Source organism: Lissotriton vulgaris, chromosome 1_1, assembly GCF_964263255.1.
Source record: "Lissotriton vulgaris chromosome 1_1, aLisVul1.2, whole genome shotgun sequence".
Lineage (NCBI taxonomy): Eukaryota > Metazoa > Chordata > Amphibia > Caudata > Salamandridae > Lissotriton > Lissotriton vulgaris.
In genome coordinates this window covers 35,550,798-35,576,133 of record NC_141685.1, presented here as the reverse complement: position 1 = coordinate 35,576,133, position 25,336 = coordinate 35,550,798, and the positions used below count along the sequence as shown (strand labels likewise).

General features: G+C 47.1%; 1 protein-coding gene across 1 annotated transcript in view; it reads right to left on the bottom strand.

Annotated features, from left to right (window-relative positions):
• LOC147737084 (uncharacterized) overlaps nucleotides 1–25,336 on the bottom strand; it is a 466,498-nt gene that overhangs the window by 346,280 nt on the left and 94,882 nt on the right. Inside the window, 1 exon segment of the mRNA XM_086922785.1 lies at nucleotides 23,273–23,374. Within this exon segment, the coding sequence (XP_086778911.1) occupies nucleotides 23,273–23,374 (102 nt within the window).

Below are 25,336 nucleotides of genomic sequence, written 5' to 3'. Positions count from 1 at the left end.
CATTTCAATTATACTGTTTTACTATATATAATGTGAGATGTTAATAAAATGTTGAATGTCCCTTCCTGAACCTTAGTGGTGATGGAACTCGATGTCCCAATTCTCGAGAATTCGAATTAAAGCCCGTATGACTCAGATACCACGGACTCTGCCTCTCATTTTATTGAGCTATCCTTATTATCATTTAATGTATAGAAAAATAGTCCGGTAATTTTATTTACCACAAACTGACCCTGAACTCTAAAAATACCCCTTTACCCAAAAACCTAAAACTGACCCTGAACCTGAGGAAATATAAATTTTTGGTCATGTTATGTTCCCTAGCGCGTACCCCACCGACTCCATGTACCAGCTTAAAGTGCATGTAACTTCCCTCCTGTGTCAGCTATGAAGACGCAAATACATTTGCGTCCAACGTTAACTTGTCCTCTTTCAGATCCACCCTGAATGGATTATATAGTCCGTTCCTAAGTATGCTATGCCACTGTCTTTTTGTAGTGTACTTTACATGTTTTTCTGCTCTGGCAAAGTAGGCCCTGAATTTCTGCCATCGAGCCTCTTTTCTGGCTTTTGACTCTGACAGCCTCTGCCCAGGCTACCTCTGTACCCGTGAACTCTGACTTACTTCCAGCGCGGCCCCTCGCGCTCAGCTCAGCCTGTTTTCTGCCAAGACTGACTATAACCTTCGAGTTATCTGTTCCGCTCCTCGAGAATGCATTCCTGCCTACTAGCTTCAGTAAACATCCTCCCCAGCTGCAGAGCCAAAGGGCCGACCTGTCTCAGTGCAAGTAATTCATAGCTTCTGTTACCATGCTTCCATGGAAGGCCCCGTGCCCCCACGCTTCTCATGCAGACACTTAGGCGCTTACACACGCATCCACAGTTAGCATAGAAATAGCTTCTGCCCTAGAGACCTTTCCGCCCAGATAATATGGTTCCTAAACATCAGATATCAGATATGATAGAAGTACCAGTTGATCTGACATGCCAGACTTCTGTCTCTTTCCGTCAGTGTAAATGTCAAGTCCCCTGCACCCTCCAGCTTCACGTCATTCACACGTCATGCAGCTGCGCGCGCATCCAAGCTTCCGATTTCTGCTGACATTGCCACATTTCTGCTTAGTGCCACCCACTTGCGTCACCTATCAGTGACGTTTCTAGTTCACGCCTAGTTCACGCCTCTTGATTACGTACTAGTACCACGTGTATACTGTTATCTTGTCTTCTCTCAGCTGTTACGCCTCTTGCACTGTTGCTTATGATCTGAATTAAGTATATAAGCTATGTATTGTCAATAAAATGTAGCGCGCTCTATCCCTTCTGACACCCCTGTGGTGTTCAGAATCCGATATCCTGGTCATGACCATTCCTTTATGAGGAATAAAACCCTTAGAAACTCTAACACCACGGACTCTGTCTTTTTTCATCCGATCTGAGTTATTATTGATTAAGTACTTACCTGCATAGAAATTAAGAGAGTAAATTAATTATTTACGTCATTTTGGCGCCCGAACAGGGACCCCTCCCCCACCTCACGCGCCGGTTGGCGCATTGCAAGCTCTGTCCCCTGCCGTCACTTAGACGGAACCTACGCGTACCGGCAGGATTTCCTGCATCTCCCTCTGACCCAAGGAGGTGACGAAGACTGCGATCAGTGCCCAGACGAGGCGGTGAGGAGTGCGGAGGATCCCGACCAGAGCCTAGCCGAAAGAAGCAAGGTCCGAGGTGTCAAGAGGCCCACCAGGTTTCCGAAGTTTTCTGAAGTTTTCCGAAGTTTTCCGAAGTTTTCCGAAGTTTTCCGAAGTACCGAGTCGAGTCCAGTCAAGTTTTCCGAGGCCTTCTGTTTCCGTGCTTCCCGGTGAGTACCATTGCTGGGTCGTATCTAGACGGGTTTGGGTACACAAGTCCGGTCTGCACTGTTTTTAGGCAGTGTATCTGTACTGTTTAGCAGTATATCTAGTATTCTGAATTTCTGCACTGTTATACCAGTGTATCTGTACTGTTGAGCAGTACATCCAGTATAGGGGGTAGTCATCTATGTTTCAAATGTCTTCTTATGTGATTAATGTCGTGGAATGAATGTGACCGTTTAATGTGCATTATTGTGTTTCTCGTATAAACTAGCTGTAACCAGTATTAAGGAGTAAGGATTGAGTATTCAGTAACAAGTAAACAAGATGCCATTTTTCAACAAGTTAAAGCAGATAGGGACTAGGAAAGGGATACTGGAGGAAGAAATTCCTATTCCCCCTAGGGACACTCCAGGTAACTTTATGTACCAGAAACATGGCATAGATGCCATATTGTATCTAGACTTATGGGCCGACTATACCAAGCATCTAGACGAAAGACACAGATGGCCCACCACCGGAACATGGGATGCCGAGTGCATCATGAAGGTGGAAGAAGCATTATGGAAAAAGAAAGCTAGACAATCTCAGAAAGACGCCATAGAATTTTGGCGTAAGGAATCACATAAGCGTGCTGAGAAAGCACTCCGTAGAGAAGACAGACTTAAAGAATCAGAAAAAGCTCAAGAAAACGAATTAGTTATTGAAGGGATCCGAGTAAAAACAGAACAAATAGACCGTGCCCGAAACAATCTCGTAAACGGTATGTACCTCGCGGCCGAGGGCACATCTGAAGCCCTATCAGAAATACCGAAAAACTTACCGCCACCATTAGTTCCAACTAAAGTAATGCATAAGACTACTAAAGACATATTCCTAAATTCATATTTAGAGGATGTAGCACCAGCTTACGCTATCTGCCTGTTCGTGCCCTGCCTACTGACAGGGACGGGGGTGGCATTCCGCCCCCAGATCATGCTCCACCGGTACCACGACAGACCTCCCCCGTTCCGCCAGCTCCGCCACTTCCCGCACCCAAGATTGACCTACCGAAGCAAGTCCTACCTGATCCTACTAAAGGACAAATTCAAGTTCAGATCCAGACTCCGCAGGGAGATAATGCCCAAGCGTCCGCCTCAGGAGGTGCGACTGCGGGTCTTCGGACCCCGCCATTAACACGCAGATTCAATATCAGGGATACGCAGAGTCCTCTCACGTTCCAGTCTCCGCGCCTTGACGCACTCAGGGAAAACATTTCCGTTTGTAGATATGACCCAGTACCCGGTAAAGACGATCTAATGATATTGGCATCACTACGGTTAAGATCTGCTACTGATATCTTGCTATGCTATGTAGGAATGAAGGCCCGTCTAGATAGAATATATGAGTTTGTTCAGACAGGGAAAGACCCTGACAGTATCAAGGATGCCATGGAGAAACAGAAAGTTGACATTCAAGCACAGATACTACGATTCTTCATAAATTGCCTAATAAGAGAACGAGACAGGCCTGGAACAGATCAAAGTGAATTAGATGCACTAAACAAGTGGGGTCAAAATATAGCCGAAGGAAAACATGACAAGGGGGCTTGCATAGCCAGTATGTATAAGAAAATTAGAAAAGCAGTGATAACGGCACACCAGAAAGGGAATGACAAAGCTTCCTCCGAGGAGGAAGAAGAACTTGAAGAACCAGGAAGGACTACAGATACTATAGCGTATGTAGGTAAGGGAAACTACCTTAGGAAAGGCATCCGTCCGGAAAACAAGAGAGTTTTTCTCTCTGCTTTAACAAACCCGAATTCTTCTGAACACCAGTTCCAGGAGACTGATAAAAGACTACGAGAAAGAATGGGGTACCATGTACTCAATTCGATGGATGAACAAGAACTAGCCCGATCGGCCATCTTATGGGCCGAAAATCCAGACATATATAATGATGATACCTTAGCACAGACGTTTCTAAACCTTTCCCCAGACGAACAGACATTAGCAGGTGTATACATGATTCAGCACCTCCTCACGAAATACAGAAATCAACATTCCGATCCAGGTCCCTTACACGAAACATTAGAAGCACTACTTATGGACAGATGGAGAGGTTTCAGTACCAAATTGATACAAATAATTCTAGAACAACGACATAAATATAACACCTTCATAAGCCCTGAATATGTTCCCGCCCCACCTCCAGAAAGGAAAATGTACCACATGCAATGCGGAAGTGGCATTGAAAGTCAGAACCCTTTACGAGAAGTACACCCAGTTATGGGTGCAGATCACATCTTGAAACGTGTATATGTACACACGCCACTGACTAAGTTAGAACTGTTAGAAATGAAGAAACTAGTTCCGTGTCATGATAAAGACCCTGCAGGTTTCCACAGAGAGCTTAAAGACATGTTATTAATGGGGGATTACACGTATGATGATATCATGAAAATGTTGAAGGTACTGTTGCCCACGGGAATCTACGAGAAATTAAAAGAAAAGGAATGGGAGGTGGGGGACACAAAGATTGCATGGGCAGAAATAGAAGACGAAGAAAGCAAACGAGTCCCAGGGTTAGGCCTTGGGGATAAGACTAAAGCATTACCCGGTTTAATAGTACAGGTCCTGCCAAGATTATTGACAACTAGAAAGGAAGATTGGGACGCAATCTCGTCCTGTAAACAGAAACAAGATGAAGATACTAGTGACTTCTATTCAAGATTCGAGAAATGTTTCATTATTAATAGTGGCCTCCAACCAAGTAGCGAGTCATATCCACACCTTTTTGTATCAAAACTAGTCGAGAACTCGCTACCATTAGTTAAAAATAGAGTGTACAAAGTTGAAAGTACTTGGCAGGCAAATACGCCATCCCAGATGTTACAGATGCTACAATATCACCAGAACAGAATTAGGGAAGAACAAGATCAGGAACAGAAACGCATGAAAGATACAAAGATGAAAATGTTAGTAGCACAGACGGTCCCAGCCGACGGTCAGAGAAAAGGTGGGACCCAGACAAGTCACCCTACAACTCCCGTTAAAGGGACATGTAATTACTGCAAGCAGCCAGGTCACTACGTACACGAATGCCCAGTCCTGAAACATAACATAGCAACAGGTAAAACTAAAGAAAGACCGCATCCACCTAGACATGACCATGGGCATCAACAGACCTCACAGAGCGAACAGCCAATACAGCATACACAGTCTATGCATGCTCCATCCCACACAGCGCAGACAGTAGCAGTACCACAGCCACAGCCCATTGCCGCGACTCAGCAAGTTTCACAACAGATGTACCAGTATGCCCAGTCTGCATATCCAGATTACCCCCGATATACATGAAACAGCCTAGAGAGGGAAGGTGGTTTGCCTCTTATTGAAATTCCTGTAGATCAAGAAGGTCCTTATGTACACAGTCACGTATTGGGAAAAGACAGAAAGTTTTTAATTGACACAGGGGCAAGCCGCACCACAATCAGTCATAATGAAGTCCCAGGGGCACCCCTCTCAGGCTCACAGAATGTTTCCCTTGGTTTTTCAGGACAGCCTATTGTAAATGAGGTATCGGAACCAGTACCCTTGGCTGTGGGTCCATTATCACGAGTTACAGATTTGTTACTTACGAAATCATGCCCAGAAAATTTGTTAGGAATAAAAACTCTGAAAGCTCTAGGAGCTATAATATGCTGTTCCCCGGAGGGAGTTAGACTCTTTCTACGGGATTTCAAGGGTCACTATGTTTTGAGAGAATTTGATGTCAGATTGAAAAATGTACCAGATCACCTATGGGCAAAAGGCCCAGCTGACGTAGGTTGTATGCATATCACTCCATACCGTGTTACACTCAAGACAGGAGTTGTTCTACCCAGAATCAGACAATACAAGTTACCACCCGATGCTGTAGTGGCTTTACTGAAAATCATTGAAGAGCTCATTGCCCAGGGAGTGGTCGTAGAGACCGACTCCAATATCTGTAATTCACCCATCATTCCAATTCTTAAACGTACAGACCCCAATGCACCACCAGTATATCGGCTGGTGATTGATTTAAGAGAACTGAATAAATGTATTGTACCACAGTACCCTGTGGTCCCCGATATCTCTTCCCTATTGACTGCTATTGATTCAGAAGCAACGTTCTTTACCGTAATTGACCTTAAGAACGCTTTCTTCAGTGTACCTATTGATCCGGAGAGCCAATATCTCTTCGGATTCAGTTTAAATGGACGAAGTTTCAAATTTTCCCGCGCACCTCAAGGATTCACAGAAAGCCCCAGCATCTATAGTCAAGCACTGAAAAGACAACTAGATTGTATTCAAATGCCAGTTAACACCGCTTTACTGCAATACGTCGATGATCTACTGATCACCGCACGAAGTGAGCCCGAATGTGAACAAGCATCATTGACAGTTTTACATTTTTTGGCAGACAAGGGACACAAGGTGTCTCCTTCGAAGCTACAATTCTGTGTTCAGCAAGTTGTGTACTTGGGTCACTTGCTGTCCAAAGTGGGGAGACAGCTCACTCCCGATCGCATTCAGTTAATTGTAAATATGCCACAACCCCAGACACAAAAGGAAGTGCGGGCCTTTATAGGCCTCACCTCGTACTGCAGACAATGGATTCCTCAATATGCATTTCTAGCTAAACTACTCATCCAGTTAACGACGCAGGAGGCAGCAACTTCGATTGCCCTCCCTTGGACTCAGGAACACACACAAGCCTTTGAGGAATTAAAGAAAGCATTATGCCAAGCACCAGTTTTAGCGACACCATGTTACAGCAAACCGTTTACACTTTTTGTTACAGAACGTGACGGTACAGCATTGTCTGTCCTCACTCAAGATCAGGCAGGTTCACATAAGCCTTGCGCTTATTTTTCAAGTACACTGGATTCCGTAGCTCAGGCACTCCCTGCGTGCTTAAAGTCAGTAGCAGCAACAGCGTTAGCAATAAGACAGAGCGATTCAATTGTTTTAGGCCATCAGTTAACAGTACAAGTACCGCACTCTGTAGAGGTTCTTTTAAACAGAACTCAGACTCAACACTTGACTATAGCACGACTGACAGGTTACGAATTAACACTATTTCAGCCACACATAGAAATCAGACGCTGCAGTATCCTGAACCCAGCAACACTGTTACCTACCATTATGACAGATCCAGCTCCGCATGATTGCATAGAGATCATTAATGCAGTAACAAAGCCCCGACGAGACTTAACAGATGTCCCACTGACAAACCCAGACCTGACACTTTATGTGGATGGTTCATGTATGAGAACAAGTACAGGAGAATTAGTGGCCGCGTATGCCGTGACCACTGAAACTGAAGTTAAAGAAACACATCGTATTGATACACTGTCTGCTCAAGCGGCAGAGCTCATTGCTCTGACCCGAGCCTGTATTCTAGCCAAGAACAGAAATGTCAACATATACACTGATTCCCGTTATGCGTTCGGAGTTGTACACGACTTCGGCATGTTATGGCAAGAACGAGGTTTTCTGACCTCTCATGGTACCAAGATCCAACATGGTCCCCTCATTCAAGCACTGTTAGAAGCAATACATCTGCCTTCAGGCATATCGGTCATGAAGTGTAAAGCACATACTAAAGTCACAGATTCTGTTTCCCAGGGTAACGACCTGGCAGACCAGACAGCAAAACATACAGCATTGACTCACACTCAGACAACTGATACGACAAAGACAACAGACCCGACAAACTGCATGACAGTCAGGGATCCCACACTAGATGTTATCGACATTCAGACACATGCTACTCCAGAAGAAATAAAGAAATGGATTGAACAAGGAGGGATCCAAACAGATCAAGGTTGGGTGACGAAGGGAAAATCTACATGGTTTCTCCCTGACTCTATGGTTCAAGTTATGATAAATACAGCACATAGCCCAGCACACCTAGGAGAGAAAGCGATGTTAGACAGTTTGCAAAATGTTTGGAACAATAAACACTTACGAGCAGCAGCGAAACAGAAAGTGCGTACTTGCATGATCTGTTGTCAGTTCAATCCAGGTAAAAGCATCCCTGTAGAGCAAGGTGGATTTCATCCTCCCGATCACCCTTTTGAAGTCCTCCAGATGGATTATATCCAGATGGACCGTTGTCGAGGTTTTAAATATGTTCTCGTAATTGTCTGTGCTCTGTCCCGCTGGACCGAAGCATACCCAGTCCCAGATTACACTGCTCCGACCACTGCCAAGCAGCTGGTTCGTGAATTCTTCCCACGATACGGCTTGCCTCGTGTCGTGTACTCAGATAACGGTCAGCCATTCTCATCTGCATTAATGAAAGAAGTTTCTTTATTGCTGGGATACCAGTGGAAGTTCCATTGTGTCCGACATCCTGAAGCCGCAGGCCTGGTAGAAAGGCATAACCAGACACTGAAGATCCGCCTTGCCAAAATATGTCAGGAGAAAGGGGTCGACTGGATAGTCGCCCTGCCAGTGGCACTATTCTACATGAGAATGGTTGCCCATTCGAGATCAGGGCTATCCCCGTACGAGGTGGTCTTTGGCAGACCACCGAATATGTGGGGAACGCCCATTCCGAAAAAGATTACTGATGTTGATTGTAACATGTTGACAGATTACCTTGCCTCCTTGATGTCTGCACTCCAATCATGTCGTTCACAGGTTGCCGCAGCCTTCCCTGACAACACTGATGTAAAGCCGCACGATGTCCGTCCTGGTGACCTAGTCCTGGTGCGCAATTTCGACAGGAAAAGTCCGCTGGAGCCCCGCTGGAAATCGCCGAAGACCGTTCTTCTCACCACGAGGACCGCCGTGAAGATCAAAGGGAGAAAGGGGTGGGTTCACACGAGTCATGTGAAAAAAGTTTTGGGACTGAAACCTGATCGAGACTCGTCCACCCCCACCAAAGACTGTGTCGAGCCAAAAGACTTTACAGAATCTGAACGAGAAAAAACTACTCAAGAAGAGTATCGCATGAAACTCCGATCTAGCAAGTCAGACAGTTTAATTGTTTAAGTCCTCCCCTAGGTGAATCGGTTAAATAGTTTCTGACATGTATCCCCTAGATCGAGATAGAGAGAGAGAGAAGCCAAGAAACGTACATACTGTAAATCACTTCGTAGTCACTGTATAGTGACACTATTAATCATGTTTATTCTGAGTAGTTTAATTATTGTTGCCAGCATCCTTTTACCTATCTACTACCCTATTTTCAAGCGTGAACAATATGCCTATAATGTATCTGCGGAACACACTTTTAGTGAGTTACCTCCACACGAACTTTCTTACAGACTTGCGCTGCGCAACAATACATTCGATAGTATGCTACACCATTCTCATCAAACTAACAATGCTACAAATTGCTGGATATGTGGCCGACTCCCTCCCTACCAGAATTACAAGGGAGCTCTGCCCCTCTTTCCGTACCCATTCACTCACAATGGCTCTTGCGGTGCATGGTTTAAAATAATTAATTCCTTAGATCCGGATATTGCTGTTTTCGATGGGGGTTGGGTTTGGGGAAACCTGAACTTAGTCCTGCTCGACGTCTGTTACCCTGATAAGGAGGGACTCCCCACTAGAATAGGAACTAGAAGTGTATGGATTAGGTAATTATACAATTAGCCTCATGATTCTTACTGTTGAATCCGAAGCCGCACCTGTTATACCCACTATGTCAGTACTGCCAGTTACTGGTGAATTATGTATCAAGAAGAAAGGTTCAGTACACTTAGGTCATAGTAAATGCACTACTGTGGTCGAATTCAGTGATCATGGAAAATCGTCCTTTAAAGCTATTAGTCATTCTTACTTTGTTTGTGGTCATACCGCATACATACGTCTACCTCCAGATTGGGATGGTACCTGTTACATTGCATTCCTTCTGCCACCTGTTTTCCTAGCTCCCCCTGATTACCATAGAAATACCAATCTAGTAAAGAATAGACCCAGAAGAGATATCCCACTTGTCGACTACACAGAAACGGCATGGGAACAGTACACCGACTTTAATAAAGGATTCTTTTTCTTTTTAGGACCTGTTCAGAATAGTAAATTAATACGCAGATTAACTAGAACACTTGAAGCAGTAGTGAATGAAACTGCCTCCGCCTTAGGTAACTTAACAGAAGAGCAGTCCGCCATGCGGGTTGTTGTTCTTCAAAATCGCCTTGTTATTGACGTCATCTTGGCAGATAGAGGTGGAGCTTGTAAGGTCATCGGGTCAAGTTGCTGTGTTTTCATACCACAAAACGCACCATCTGTATATCAAGCTATTACACGTCTCCATAAAATTGCAAATCAGATACATCAGAATCCAGGCACCTGGACTTGGTCCGGTTGGTTCTGGACAACGTTAACAGCTTGGGGATGGAAGATCCTATCCTTCCTAGGCATTGGCCTAGTCCTAGTATTCAGTTGCTGCCTGTGCCTGCAGTGTGGGCCAGCAATTTGTGGACTGTGTGCCACCTCTTGTATTGAACATTCCAGTTTTCTCTCAAAACGTAAACGAAAGAAAGAAGAACAAATGATGTTGCAAGAACAAACTGATCGGTTCATGAGGATCGATATATCATGAAGGGTCCGTAGGGAACAAGGAGGGAATGAGGAAATATAAATTTTTGGTCATGTTATGTTCCCTAGCGCGTACCCCACCGACTCCATGTACCAGCTTAAAGTGCATGTAACTTCCCTCCTGTGTCAGCTATGAAGACGCAAATACATTTGCGTCCAACGTTAACTTGTCCTCTTTCAGATCCACCCTGAATGGATTATATAGTCCGTTCCTAAGTATGCTATGCCACTGTCTTTTTGTAGTGTACTTTACATGTTTTTCTGCTCTGGCAAAGTAGGCCCTGAATTTCTGCCATCGAGTCTCTTTTCTGGCTTTTGACGCTGACAGCCTCTGCCCAGGCTACCTCTGTACCCGTGAACTCTGACTTACTTCCAGCGCGGCCCCTCGCGCTCAGCTCAGCCTGTTTTCTGCCAAGACTGACTATAACCTTCGAGTTATCTGTTCCGCTCCTCGAGAATGCATTCCTGCCTACTAGCTTCAGTAAACATCCTCCCCAGCTGCAGAGCCAAAGGGCCGACCTGTCTCAGTGCAAGTAATTCATAGCTTCTGTTACCATGCTTCCATGGAAGGCCCCGTGCCCCCACGCTTCTCATGCAGACACTTAGGCGCTTACACACGCATCCACAGTTAGCATAGAAATAGCTTCTGCCCTAGAGACCTTTCCGCCCAGATAATATGGTTCCTAAACATCAGATATCAGATATGATAGAAGTACCAGTTGATCTGACATGCCAGACTTCTGTCTCTTTCCGTCAGTGTAAATGTCAAGTCCCCTGCACCCTCCAGCTTCACGTCATTCACACGTCATGCAGCTGCGCGCGCATCCAAGCTTCCGATTTCTGCTGACATTGCCACATTTCTGCTTAGTGCCACCCACTTGCGTCACCTATCAGTGACGTTTCTAGTTCACGCCTAGTTCACGCCTCTTGATTACGTACTAGTACCACGTGTATACTGTTATCTTGTCTTCTCTCAGCTGTTACGCCTCTTGCACTGTTGCTTATGATCTGAATTAAGTATATAAGCTATGTATTGTCAATAAAATGTAGCGCGCTCTATCCCTTCTGACACCCCTGTGGTGTTCAGAATCCGATATCCTGGTCATGACCATTCCTTTATGAGGAATAAAACCCTTAGAAACTCTAACACCACGGACTCTGTCTTTTTTCATCCGATCTGAGTTATTATTGATTAAGTACTTACCTGCATAGAAATTAAGAGAGTAAATTAATTATTTACGTCAAACCCTAAAAATACCCCTTTACCCAAAAACTGAAAACTGACCCTGAACCCAAAAAAAAACCCTTTACCCAAGAACTGAAAACTGACCCTGAACCCAAAAAATACCCCTTTACCCAAAAACTAAAAACTGACCCTGAACCCTAAAAATACCCCTTTACCCAAAAACTGAAAACTGACCCCTAAAAATACCCCTTTACCCAAAAACTGAAAACTGACCCTGACCCCTAAAAATACCCCTTTACCCAAAAACTGAAAACTGACCCTGAACCCTAAAAATACCCCTTTACCCAAAAACTAAAAACTGACCCTGAGCCCTAAAAATACCCCTTTACCCAAAAACTGAAAACTGACCCTGAACCCAAAAAATACCCCTTTGCCCAAAAACTGAAAACTGACCCTGAACCCTAAAAATACCCCTTTACCCAAAAACTGAAAACTGACCCTGAACCCTAAAAATACCCCTTTACCCAAAAACTGAAAACTGACCCTGAACCCTAAAAATACCCCTTTACCCAAAAACTAAAAACTGACCCTGAACCCTAAAAATACCCCTTTACCCAAAAACTGAAAACTGACCCTGAACCCCAAAAATACCTTTACCCAAAAAATGAAAACTGACCCTGAACCCTAAAAATACCCCTTTACCCAAAAACTAAAAACTGACCCTGAACCCTAAAAATACCCCTTTACCATTACTTCCCACCCTATTCCCCTACAAACCCACAACCCGCTCCAGTAGTAAAACATATAATTTAGTTAAAAATAAACATAAATTATCATTTAATTATTCTATTAATCAATTAAAATAATTCATTGCCAAATAATATTTAATAGCAAAATAAATAAATCATTAGAAAATAATTATTTAATTACAAATAAATTACTTCCCACCCTATTCCCCTATAAACCCACAACCCGCTCCAGTAGTAAAACATATAATTTAATTAAAAAAATACATAAATTATCAATTAATCAATTAATCAATTAAAATAATTCATTGCCAATTAATATTGAATTGAAAAATAAATGAATCATTGAAAAATAATTATTTAATTCCAAATAAATTACTTCCCACCCTATTCCCCTACAAACCCACAACCCGCTTCAGTAGTAAAACATATAATTTACTTAAAAATATACATAAATTATCAATTAATTAATCAATTAATCAATTAAAATAATTCATTGCCAATCAATATTTAATTGCAAAATAAATTAATCATTAAAAAATAATTATTTAATTACAAATAAATTACTTCCCACCCTATTCCCCTAAAAACCCACAACCCGCTCTGGTAGTAAAACATATTATTTACTTTTATATATTTTTTATTTATAAACACATATTAAACACATATTATAACAATTAATTTAAATACTTAACTAAAATTTCTAACACATATTAGTAAATCGAAATTACTTACATCGATATATATGCTATCGATATAAGTAATTTCGATATTACTTACCTTAGGGTCGATATTCTGGCCATCGATATTCTGAACATCGATATTCTGTCCCATCGATATTAGCAACTCGATATAAGTGTAAGTCGAAATTAAAAAATCGATATTTTGACTGTTTACCATGTCAAGAACCAGTCTGGCGGCTGCGTTTGAACATATTGTAGTTTCTTGAATTGTTACGAGGGGAATCCTGGCGTAAAGTGTGTTGTCGTAGTCGAATCTGCTGGTGATGAGTGCGTGGGTGACGATCTTTCTGGATTCTGTGGGGATCCAACTGAATGTCCTTCAAAGCAGCCAGAGTGTATAGAAGCAGGGTGAGTAAACTGAGTGGATTTGGCGGTTCATTGAGAGCAATGAGTTCAGTATGATGCCAAGGTTGAGTGCGTGGTCCGTAGGGATGGGTGGAGGTCCTAGATGAGCTGGCCACCAGGAGTCATCCCAGTCTGAAGTGGTGGGACCCAGGTTGAGCACTTCAGTCTTTTCCGAGTTGAGCTTGAGGCAGCTGTCTTTCATCCAGGTGGCGAGAGTCTTCATTCTGCTCTGGAAGTTGGATCTGGCGGTTGTGGGTTCGTTGGTGAGGATCAGCTGCGTGTTATTAGAGTAGGAGACAATGTTGAGTCTGCGGCTTCTGATGAGGTCTGCAAGGAGGACCATGTAGACGTTGAAGAGGATGGGGTTCACGGAGGAACCCTGGGGCACTCTGCAGCTGATCTGTGTAGATTCTGAAAGGAATGGGGGTAGTCTGACTCGCTGTGTCTGGCCGGTGAGGAAGGAGAGGATCCAGTCCAGTGCCTTCTCGAGTATGCTGGTGTTTTGGAGTCTCATGATTATGGTGCAGTGGGAGACTGTGTTGTAAGCGGCCAAGAGGACCAGTAGGATGACAGCTGCACTCTCGTCTCGGTCGAGGAGGGAGCGGATGTCATCGGTGGCAGCGAGGAGTGCAGGCTCCATGCTGTGGTTGCTTCGGATGCCGGATTGGGAGGAGTCCCGGACGTGGGATGAGTAGGGGAAGAATGATTCTTATAATCAAATTGTATTGTTCGGTTGTCTGGCAATAGAGGGGGCTGAAAGGGGTGGAGTTAGTGCAAGCAGGATTTAGAGTAGACGGATTCTTGGGTGGAGGTGAGGGTGCATGGATTAGTTCTCTAGTAGAGGGTGAGAGAACTTGGCTCTCCGATGTGGGGGGGGGGGGGGGGGGGGTGGAACCAGATGGCATGGCGGCACAGAGCTTAGGGAAGTGGCGATCAAAGAGGGTTAGGTTTTCTTTAGAGGCATGGACTAGGATGTTCCAATTTTTGTAGATGGTCATGGACAATTCTCCGTTGACATTCTGGGAAGGGGATACAGTGAGCTTAGTTCCATAAGGGACATTGGTAGTGCCAATTATGAAAAGTGCTGTTGGACATCTCTCTCCATTTGGCGGGTTTCATAGTATAGAAGATGAAGTCAGTTTTAAGGCCTCCGTGTGCAGGACTGTAGAAGATGTCAGTCGTTAGTGTCTATTCAATTAATTTGGGCTTGACATTTTTTGCAGCAGTTTTGCAGAGGTTTCATGGGAACCTAATACGGTATGAGTTGGGGCCATACCTTTCCATGGTGGAGTTGCGGTGTAACATTGGTGTACAGTCCTATTGCACAGACGGCTATTTAGGGCCCTTCTCAAGGGAGGGGATCTGTCAAAATGATTGCCTGTTGCAGAAGAGGGTCGTTCCATGGATTAGGTGGAATGCCTTTTGTCTTTACTGGGGAAAGGGGGGGCAGGGTCAGAGATGCGTGGAGAGGGGAAGTCGTTCAGGATTTGGTGGGGGGTTATCTGTGCAGTAACTAGTGCCTAGATTGCCCAGTAGCACCTGTGTGCTCATTTTCTCGAGTTCATTAATGGTTGAGGTGCCAATGGCTAGTGGCTGAGGTAGGGTTTGTATCATATCATATAAAAAGGATTTGTAGAGTATGGCTTATCATTCCGGGCAGTATCCAGGCGCTAAGTATGAGCCGTTCAATCGAACAGCCAGGTCTTGAGTGCTCTCCTTAAGTCGGCACAGGTGGTGGAGGTCCAGAGGAGGAGGGGCAGGTGGTTTCAGGACTAGCAGCGCGGTAGGAAAAGGATCGACCTCCTCCATGTATCCGATGGATGTGTGGGACATGTGCGAGGACAAGGTGGCCTGAGCGGAGGTGGCTGGTGGGCTGGTTGGCTGGTGAAAAGTCATGCAGTGGATGATGTAGGCAGGTCATGGGTTGTGGAGGGCCTTGTAAGCGTGAGTTAGTAGTTTGAAGTGGCATCTCTTCTTGATTGGGAGCCAGTGATGGTTTCTGAGGGGGGGAGTGATGCTTGATCGACTTGGGAGATCAAGGATGAGTTTGCCCGTGCGTTTTGGATTGTCTGGAGTAGTTTCAGGAGCTGGGTGGTAATTCCGACGTAGAATTCATTTCCATAGTGCAGTCGGCTGTGATGAGGACCTGTGTTGCTGTTCTCCTGGTGCCGGGCGGGGTCCACCTGAAGATCTTGCAGAGCATTCAGAGGATGTGGAGGTTTGTAGAGGTTACTGCGCTGACCCGGCGCATCATGGAGAACCCGTTGTCTATGATGATGCCCAGATTCCTGGTGTGGGTGGTTGGGGGAGTGGGTCGGTGCAGGTCCAATAGCGGGGCCCCCCAGAAGTCGTATCACAGGGGAGGGCTTCTTCCAAAGATGAGCACTTTCGTCTTGTCTTTGTTCAATTTCAGGCAGTTATTTTTCAGCCAGGCGGCGATGTTGGTCTTAGCTTTCCAGAAGTTGGCTCTGGTGGCACAGGTGTCTTCAGTGGCATATAGGATGAGTTGGGGGTCGTCTGTGTATGAGATGACTTTGAATCTGTGGCTGCGGACGATGTTGGCTGGCAGAGTCATGTAGATGTTGAAGAAGGTGGCGCTGGGTGAGGAGTCCTGGGGGACGCCGCAGATGGTGTACTTGGCTTTGGAGGTGTAGTGTGGTAGGCGAATTCTTTGTGTGCGTCCTGTGAAAAATTAGGTGATGCTGATGTGGTGGGACACGGTGTCAGAGGCTGCAGAGAGGTCGAGAAGGATAAGGGCAGTGGATTCTCCACAGTCGAGGATGGTTCTGATGCAGTCTGTTGAGGCTATGAGGGCCATTTCTGTGCTGTGGTTGGATCAGAAGCTGGATTGGGAGGTGTCTAGTAGGTTGCTTCTCTCCAGGTTATATGTGAGCTGGTGGTTGATGGTTTTTTCAAGGACCTTCACAGGGAATGGGAGGAGTGAGATAAGGGGGTAAATCTTGAGGTTGTTGGGGTCTGCGGTGGGTTTCTTTAGGAGGGGCCTCACTTCTGTGAGTTTCTATGTTTCTGGGAAGGTGGCGGTGTTTATGGCCGCTTTGAGGATGTAAGTGAGCGGAGGGCAGATGTCCTTCCATCCTAGGTTGAAGGTGTGGTGTGGGCAGGGGTCTGTCGGAGTGCCTGATTGTAAGGAAGTCATGATGGTCGCGGTGGTCTCAGTGTTGAGGGGGGTCCAGTCGGTGTGGTGGTTGTGCCGGATGTCGGCAGGAGTCGAGTGGAATGATCTCCATTGATTGAGCGTTGGAATTGCTGTAGGTGTCTGCTATCTAGTTGTTGAAGTGGTTCAAGAGGGCGTTGCAGAGGTCCTGTGTGGGGTTGTGTTTTTGACGGCTGCTGGGGCAGAGAGCTCTCTAATGATGTTGAATAGTTCCTTTGAGTGGCTGCTGCTGGTTTCGATGCGAGTGGCCAGGGTATCTTTTTTGGCTTCTTTGAGGGAGCAGTGATATCTTGGATGAATTTTAGTGCGGTGTGGTGTGTGGGGTCTCTGCTGGAGTGCCCTCATCGCTCTATTCATTTGCATTCTCAGATGGCGTGTTTGTTGGACCTCTTGGTGTTGGGTGGTTTGATGGGGGACATGCTGTCTGCGCTTGTTTGTAGGCCAGTTTGCCGGGGAGGCCTAAGCAGTTCTAGCGTTAATAACATGGGTACAACATCAGGGTAAACCTGTACAGCATACATTGGACAGGCAGGGACACTACTGCTGATATGAAGTATAGTAGGTAAAGATCACAACGTGGACAAAAGACAACATCAACATGAAATCACAGTGTATGCACACAAGACAATATTGATGGGCAGAGTCAGCTAGTAAGCATATAGAAGAGTATATGCACAGAAACACAATAAATGGTTAGAGCTCTGGAACCTGCTCGACTCAACAGCCCCAGACGTTGCCTTCCTCACGGAAACCTGGATGAACGCCTCCTCAGTGCCCGCCATCGCCATCCCAGGCGGCTACAAGATCATCCGGAGGGACCGCATCAACCAGACTGGAGGAGGCATCGCCATCATCCACAAGAACACCATCCGCATCACGACCAACACTGACGACACCCTTGCACCCGCCGAGCACCTGCACATCCAGATCCACATCAACCCCAAGACCACCCTCAGAGGCACCCTCATCTACAGACCCCCGGGACAATTCAGCGTGGACGTCGCCGACTTCGTCAGCCCGCACGCCCTCCCCTGACTACATCCTCCTTGGGGACCTCAACTTCCACCTGGAGAACCTCAATGACCGCAACACCACCTCCCTGCTGGATAACCTTGCGAACCTCGGACTCAAGCAACTGGTGACCACCCCCACCCACTACGCCGGACACACTCGACCCCGTGTTCTCTTCCAGCAAGGACATCGCCTTCAGCCACGCCACCGGACTCCACTGGACGGACCACAGCTGCGTCCACTTCAGCTTCAGAAGAACCACGATCCACCACCACCACCAGCAACAGGTTGCACGCAGAAGCTGGAACAAGATCACAGCCGACCAGCTCGCTACCTCCCTGTGCAAGAACCCACCCACCAGCACTACGAACCCCAGCCAAGCGGCCACCAACCTCACAAAGTGGATCAGCGACTGCGCAGACGACCTCGCCCCCCTAAAGACCCCGCCGAGCAGACCCGGCAGCAAGAAAGCCCCATGGTTTAACGACGAACTCAAGAGCTCCAAGAAGAACTGCAGAGCACTCGTGAAAGCCTGGCGCAGAGACCCAACACCGGACAACATGACTGCCCTCAAGCTCGCCACCCAAAAACACCACCAACTGATTCACGCCACCAAGAAAACTGCATTCAAGGAACGACTGGACAACAACGCACACAACAGCAAGGAACTCTTCAACATCGTTAAAGAGCTCTCCAACCCCAACGCCGGAAACAACGACATCACCCCTTTGCAAGACCTCTGCAACTCCCTCGCCTCCTACTTCCACAACAAGATCGCAGACATACACAACAGCTTCTGCACTCAACCGACGCATGCCACGACCGAACCACCGCCCCCCACCACCACCATCCACGCCTGGACCCCGGTCAGCACCGAAGAGACCGTCCGCACGATGAACTCCATCCACTCCGGATCCCCGACCGACCCCTGCCCTCACCACGTCTTCAACAGGGCCGACGTTGTCATCGCACCCCACCTGCGGGACATCATTAACACCTCCTTCGACACCGCCACCTTCCCGGAGAGCTGGAAGCACGCCGAACTCAGCGCCCTACTAAAGAAGTCATCAGCCGACCCCACCGACCTCAAGAATTACCGCCCCATCTCGCTGCTCCTGTTTCCTGCAAAAGTCATCGAGAAGACCGCCAACAAGCAGCTGGCCGCCGTCCTCGAGATGAACGGATCCCTCGACTTCTCGCAGTCTGGCTTCCGAGCCAACCACAGCACCGAGACCGCCCTGATCGCAGCGACCGACGACATTCGAACCCTGCTCGACAACCGAGAAACAGCGGCCCTCATCCTCTTTGACCTCTCCGCGGCCTTCGACACTGTCTGCCACCGCACCCTAGTGCAGCGCCTCATCAACGTCGGAATCCAGGAAAAGGCATTGGAGTGGATCATCTCCTTCCTCGCCGGAAGGACACAGAGAGTCCGCCTCCCCCCGTTCAGATTAGAAGCCACCGAAGTCATCTGCGGCGTTCCCCAAGGCTCCTCGCTCAGCCCAACCCTCTTCAATGTCTACATGAGCCCCCTCGCAGCCATCACACGCCAGCACAACCTCAACACCATCTCCTACGCCGACGACACCCAGCTGATCCTCTCCTTCACCAACGACGCCGCCACCGCCAGAGCCAACCTTCATGAAGGGATGAAAGAGGTAGCCGAATGGATGAAGAACAGCCGCCTGAAACTGAATTCGGATAAGACGGAAGTCCTCATCCTGGGATCTTCACCCTCCGGGACGACTCCCGGTGGCCCTCCGCCCTAGGCAGCGCACCCAAACCAACAGACCACGCACGCAACCTGGGCTTCATCCTGGACTCCTCACTCTCCATGACCAGACAAGTCAACGCCGTCTCCTCGTCGTGCTTCAACATCCTGCGCATGCTACGTAAGATCTTCCGGTGGACAAGGAAGACGGTCACCCAGGCCCTGGTCACCAGCCGTCTGGACTATGGCAACTCCCTCTACGCCGGAACCACCGCCAAACTCCAGAAGAGACTCCAGCGGATCAAGAACGCCTCAGCAAGACTCATCCTGGACATCCCTCGTCGCAACCACATCTCCAGACACCTGAAAGACCTGCACTGGCTCCCGATCAACAAAGAGAACCACCTTCCGCCTCCTCACCCACGCACACAAAGCCCTACACAACGAAGGACCAGGATACCTCAACAACCGCCTCAACTTCTATGCTCCCAACCGCCAGCTTCGATCGACCGGCCACGCCCTCGCCACTGTACCCCGCATCCGAAGAGCCACCACAGGGGGAAGGTCCTTCTCCTACCTCACCGCCAAGACCTGGAACTCCCTCCCGACCCACCTCCGCCTGACCCAGGACCACCTCGCCTTCAGGAAGCAGCTCAAGACCTGGCTGTTCGAGCAGTAGCGGACCCCCCTCTCCTAGCGCCTTGAGACCCTTTGGGTGAGTAGTGCACTTTATAAATGCTTTGATTGATTGATTGATTGAGGGTAATGGTGCAGTCGTACAATACCAGGGACTAACATTGATAAGCACCGAACCAATAATGGCATAAGGCGGACAAGAGACTAGTTCATACATAAGCATGTACCATCATCAAAACAGTGTTGTAGTATAGTTAAACGTGTAGGCCTAAGAAACAGTACATGTCAAGAAACACTGTGAAACACACAGGATAATGATACAGTCGCACAATACAAGCAGTAGATGTGGACAGGTTCAAGCACTGAACCAATAATGTTGTAAGGTAGACAAAACCAGGATTAGATGTAAGTATGATTAAACATCAGGCCAGTATTGGCAAATGGTAAACAGAATATCTTGACGTTGTGAGCGACAGTATGTGCATGGAAGTATAGTGAACGCGCCCGGTAGCAGTGTAGGTCCACAGTACCAAGCTTTGACCTAGCTGTGTTCCGACATTGAAATCTACGCATTTCGCACCGGTGCTTTCAGCTGAAGATTAGCCACAAACAGGAGCTGGTGATTGGTAGAAAACCTCTTGAGAGCGCTGCCCAATGTCATTCAGCTGCATAGGGAGCCCAAACAGAAAACAGAGCCTGGTATTTGGTGGAGATCCCACCGAAGGAGCCCAAAGAGCATTTCAATTGAAGAGGTAACGCAAAGAGTAGGCTGAGGCTGGAGATAGGTGGAAAACACACTGATGAAGTAGCCTTAGCGAGGTGCCTGTTGTGAGGTAGCCCAAGCCTTCCTACTATGAAGAAGCTCAAAAACAAAAGGGAGAAATCTGACATAAAACCGTATTTTAGGGCCACAGTGCAGGGGGAGAAGGGCAGCTCCAGCAGCTCCACACTGTGCCCCAAGTTCTGGTGGAGCAATCCTTAGGCTGAGGCAGGTATTACAGGCTTGAGGGGCCAGCTGTGTTAGCAGCCAGGTTGTCCAGGTGACTTGACTCCGAGGAAATACCAAACCAAGAGGTGGATCACTGTAGTGCTCGGACCATTACGCTCACCCTTCCACACCAGAGTTGGGAGGGCCTGGAATCACACCCTCCTCCCGCCAGGCTTTCCATAACCTTCACGCTCACTTTAATCAGATATCCACCATGGGCTCCCGGGCTGCAGGGGGTGCAGAGAGAAGCAGCCCACTCAGCAGAACCTTTACGATGCAGTGGTGGCGGATGGCTACCCAGCAGATGGCTTCACAGGATCGCCGTAGTCAAAGCAAGATCACTCAGGAGGTGGCCCGCACAAGATTGCTGCAGTCGAAGCGAGGGCACATGTTCGCCCGACCCGGCCAGAAGCACACAGTGCAGCAGCGTCCAGAGGGCCGGGAGCCACACTCTCCCCCGGAGCCCCACACCCCGGGACTCCCCGTCGGCATGAGGCATGCCCAGAAGCAGACCGCACTGAGGTGCACAATGCAGCACAAGATGTGGCACCGATGTCCTCACTGAACCACCTAGGTGCTACCCAGTGCGGGACAGGGGTTGCTCGTGAGGTAGGCTGAGCAGGTGGAGTGGGTTGCATGTCCTGGTAAGCTTTGCAGCTTCTTTTTCTGTCCTCGATCCTGCTGGGGGCGCTAGATTCCGATTGCGTTGGCCCCTATGTTTATCCCCCGTTCTCCTGAGTGGGGGGGCGATGGCTGGGCTTTCGACAGGATTTGCGCCAATGGCGAGCCCTAGCCCTGCGAGCCTCCAGACGAAGCTCCCTACCAGTTGGCAATCTTTGAGCAAAAAAAAAAAACTTGTCGACCCATACCAATAATAAGAGAGTCCGTTGGTTTCTCAAAACGCATCCACCACAGCTTTTAATCCTTGCCTACGGTTGCCATTATTAACGTAGACCACACTATTGGGTAATTCAAAAGAACATTTTAGTTCACCTCTTTTTCTCATTTGAGATAATTAACCCCCCCCCCCCCCCTGAAAAAACCCGCTCCACTGTATCTAGGCGACAAAGGCACACTCTTGATGCGCTAGGTATTCTGGTTGCAGCAAGCCACCAACCAGGCTGGTGGGTAAGGAGTCTTTTAAAAAAAACTAAACACACTCTTTCACACCCAGATTGAGGAGCATCTCAAAAGAATTAATAAGGAACTTGGTAGAAGTTAACTACTAACTTATTAGCTTTAGGTTAGTTTGTGCGCTCCTAGAGATTGCACTGCATACCAACAGTTGTAAAAGGCAATTCAACGTAATGCTGGACTGAGTAGCAGATAATGGCTTATTAAGGCCCCAAATAATAGGTGCATGCCAGCAATAAATATATTAAAAGGCCTGGATGCAGAGGATGCTGTTTTTATCATCCTGAACCTGGAGCCTTTTGTTTCCATGGCAGTCATGAGCTTCACTGTCAGACGGTAGGTTATCAGGCGGTTTAGTCTCCCTTTCTGATACCTTGACTTATTCTAAGTAGATGGTTCAGTCCAGAAGCAATCCAGTAATCATAATCTGCTAAATGCCCTGATCAGCTCACTGAATCCCTTACTTGGTTCACCCATCATAAATGTCATCCTAATATTACACTTCTCCTCTCCACGTCAGCGGAGTGTCTCCACGTCAGCGGAGTGTCTCCGCAGCGCACCTGATCTCCGTTAGTGGCCACAGGCTCATCCTTCTCAGAGTCAACACCATCCGACCTTTAACTAAGGATCTTGAGTTATACTCATGGTGCACGGGCCAGGTTCTTAAGAGACCAGCCCCAAACGATCCCCTTCAACAGAGGTGCAGTCAATCACAACATCTGTCGTCAATTCCCTGGGATTTGAAAATTTGTATGTGATAGTTCCTTACGTGAAGTACTGCAGTATGAGCAGAGTTGTAGTGTCGCTTTCGAGAGATAAAAATTAACAATCCATTTGACTCCATATCTCGTTATAGATTACGGCTTCCTATTAAGTCATTAGCAGCTATCTTTGCATTAAAATGACCCCTAGTTGAACAGCATCTAAAAGACTCCATCGCGTGCACGTCTTTGTTTTAGTGACCGATGACCCGTCTCCCTCATACACTAGAGTCTGCTGAGTGAAGGTTTATAAATAAGTGTTCGTTCAGGTCCAGTCTGAGCGAGGGACACAGGCCTCGTGCTCCTTCTCTCAGCTCTGCAGGGCCTGTGAGATAGACCTTTCTCTTCAGTGGGCCAAGAAGGATCTGGTAGGACCTTCACCTTAGCACGCATCCACTCTGCAGGTGACAGGCATCTCTCACCTGTGCCAGGACTGCCGCCTTGCTCCTTCACAGATGGAACTTGCGTATCCTCCATGAACTCGTTTCCCATGAATAACACTTCAGAACCAGCAGTCACGTGACCTGTCAAAGTAAGACAACAGCCGCGCTTTACACTTGTGTGTGTAAGATCACATGGAATCATTTGAGGCTCTAAATCCATCAACTCATCTGCACAAAATAAGTTAACATTATTCTTATTTTGAATTAATTATATAACACAGATATGTGTTCACTAGATAAGTCAATCATATATTCCCAATAAATACTTTGTATGTGAAAACAAACATATGGGTTGGTTTCGCCTTTAGCCGTTTTGCTGCTAAGAACATTCTCCCTTGTGGTAAGTCCTTTCATTTATGTTTCTTGAACTTCACACTTAAGCCTTCCAAACATTCCCCCCTCAATAAGGGACATCAACAAAAGGTTTGGATTGCAAGATCACTAACTTCCCAGCATTCAGGTACAGCCAAAGTTATAAAAAATAATACCACAGTATGTTAACTTCTCCAAGGGATGGTACATTTTCCCTTTTTATGTGCTTTCCACCTACTTGCAATTTACGATGGAGAAAGATGTGGAGGCCATGGGTGAACCCGGAAAGCTATACATTTCTGAAAACTAGACATTACAAATTCAGCAACAGGTATTTTTTTTAATTAAAATAAAAAAAAATGTAAAAAATAGAAATAGCTCACGTTTCCATCTGTAACTGTTTACCTCAATTGCAAATTTACAAAAGCAATACATGGTTACGTCCGTTAGACCCTTCTCGTTGTAGGTTTATATAGCGTTTGTTGGTTGTCCACAACATTTGAGCTGCATCTTATAATGATATTTCACTGTGTACCCACCAGGCTCCAATTCATACTGGGAAATTAATGGATGAAAAATGAGTGGCCTCTCTGCATTTTTAAATGTGTCCCAGATACTAATTCTAGGGATGTGATTACTCGGAGAAGCCTGAGCTTAGGTTGTTATGTTATGTTATGTTATTATCATTTATTTTGCGCACAGATGCTCCAGCTAAGGAGCGTCCTGGCGCATGGAAAAGGTGAACATAACACAACGCAAAAGGAAACAGAAAAGTACAAAAAGTCAGTATAAGAGGAATTAAAACAGGTGAGTTTTCACAGCCCTACGGAATGCTAATAGATCCTCTAACAGGCGGATTTCTAAAGGGAGGGAGTTCCAGAGAGCCGCAGCTCTCACACGAAAAGAGCGACCGCCCATCCGGCTAAGCCTGAAACGCGGGATAACCGCAAGGGATTGCCCAAGCGATCTAAGAGAGCAAGTCGGGACATAGGCGGATAAGAGATTATTGAGGATCTCAGGTGCCGACCCTTGTAAAATTTTAAAGGCAAGGCTAAGGGCCTTAAAGTGGATTCGACTTTTGATCGGTAACCAATGTAGGGACCGCAGAGTATTGGAAGTGGGACAGGACCTCGGCAGACCCACCACTGCTCTCGCAGCTGCGTTCTGAACGCGCTGCAAGCGTACGATCTCAGATTGGTTAACTCCCAGCAGGAGCAAGCTGGCATAGTCCAGCCGGGAGATAATCGTCGCTTGGATAACCAACTGTCTCGTCGGAGCATCAAAAAATTTGAGCACCGGCCTTAGCCCACGCAGGACACCGAAACAGCATGCCGCCACTCTCTTAGTGTGGGTAGTGAAGCAAAGGGTGTGATCTAGCCACACTCCCAGGTTTCTAAGTTCCATCACTGGTGTAGGGGCCGGCCCTAACCCAGAGGCCACCAGATGTCCCCCCAGCGATCCGCTCCCCTCCCAACGATCATCACCTCAGTTTTTTTCGCGTTCAGCTGGAGACAGTTGTTATTCATCCAGCTGGCCACCTCTCTCAGCCCATCTCGGAACCTGGGGGCATCCTGTTCGACATCCCCGCTGATCATGACCGCTAGCTGCGTGTCGTCGGCATACGAGACCATGGTTAGGCCCCACTGCCTGGCGACATCAGCCAGCGGCCGCACGTACAGGTTGAAAAGCGTGGGACTCAGCGAGGAGCCCTGAGGGACCCCCCAGGTCCAG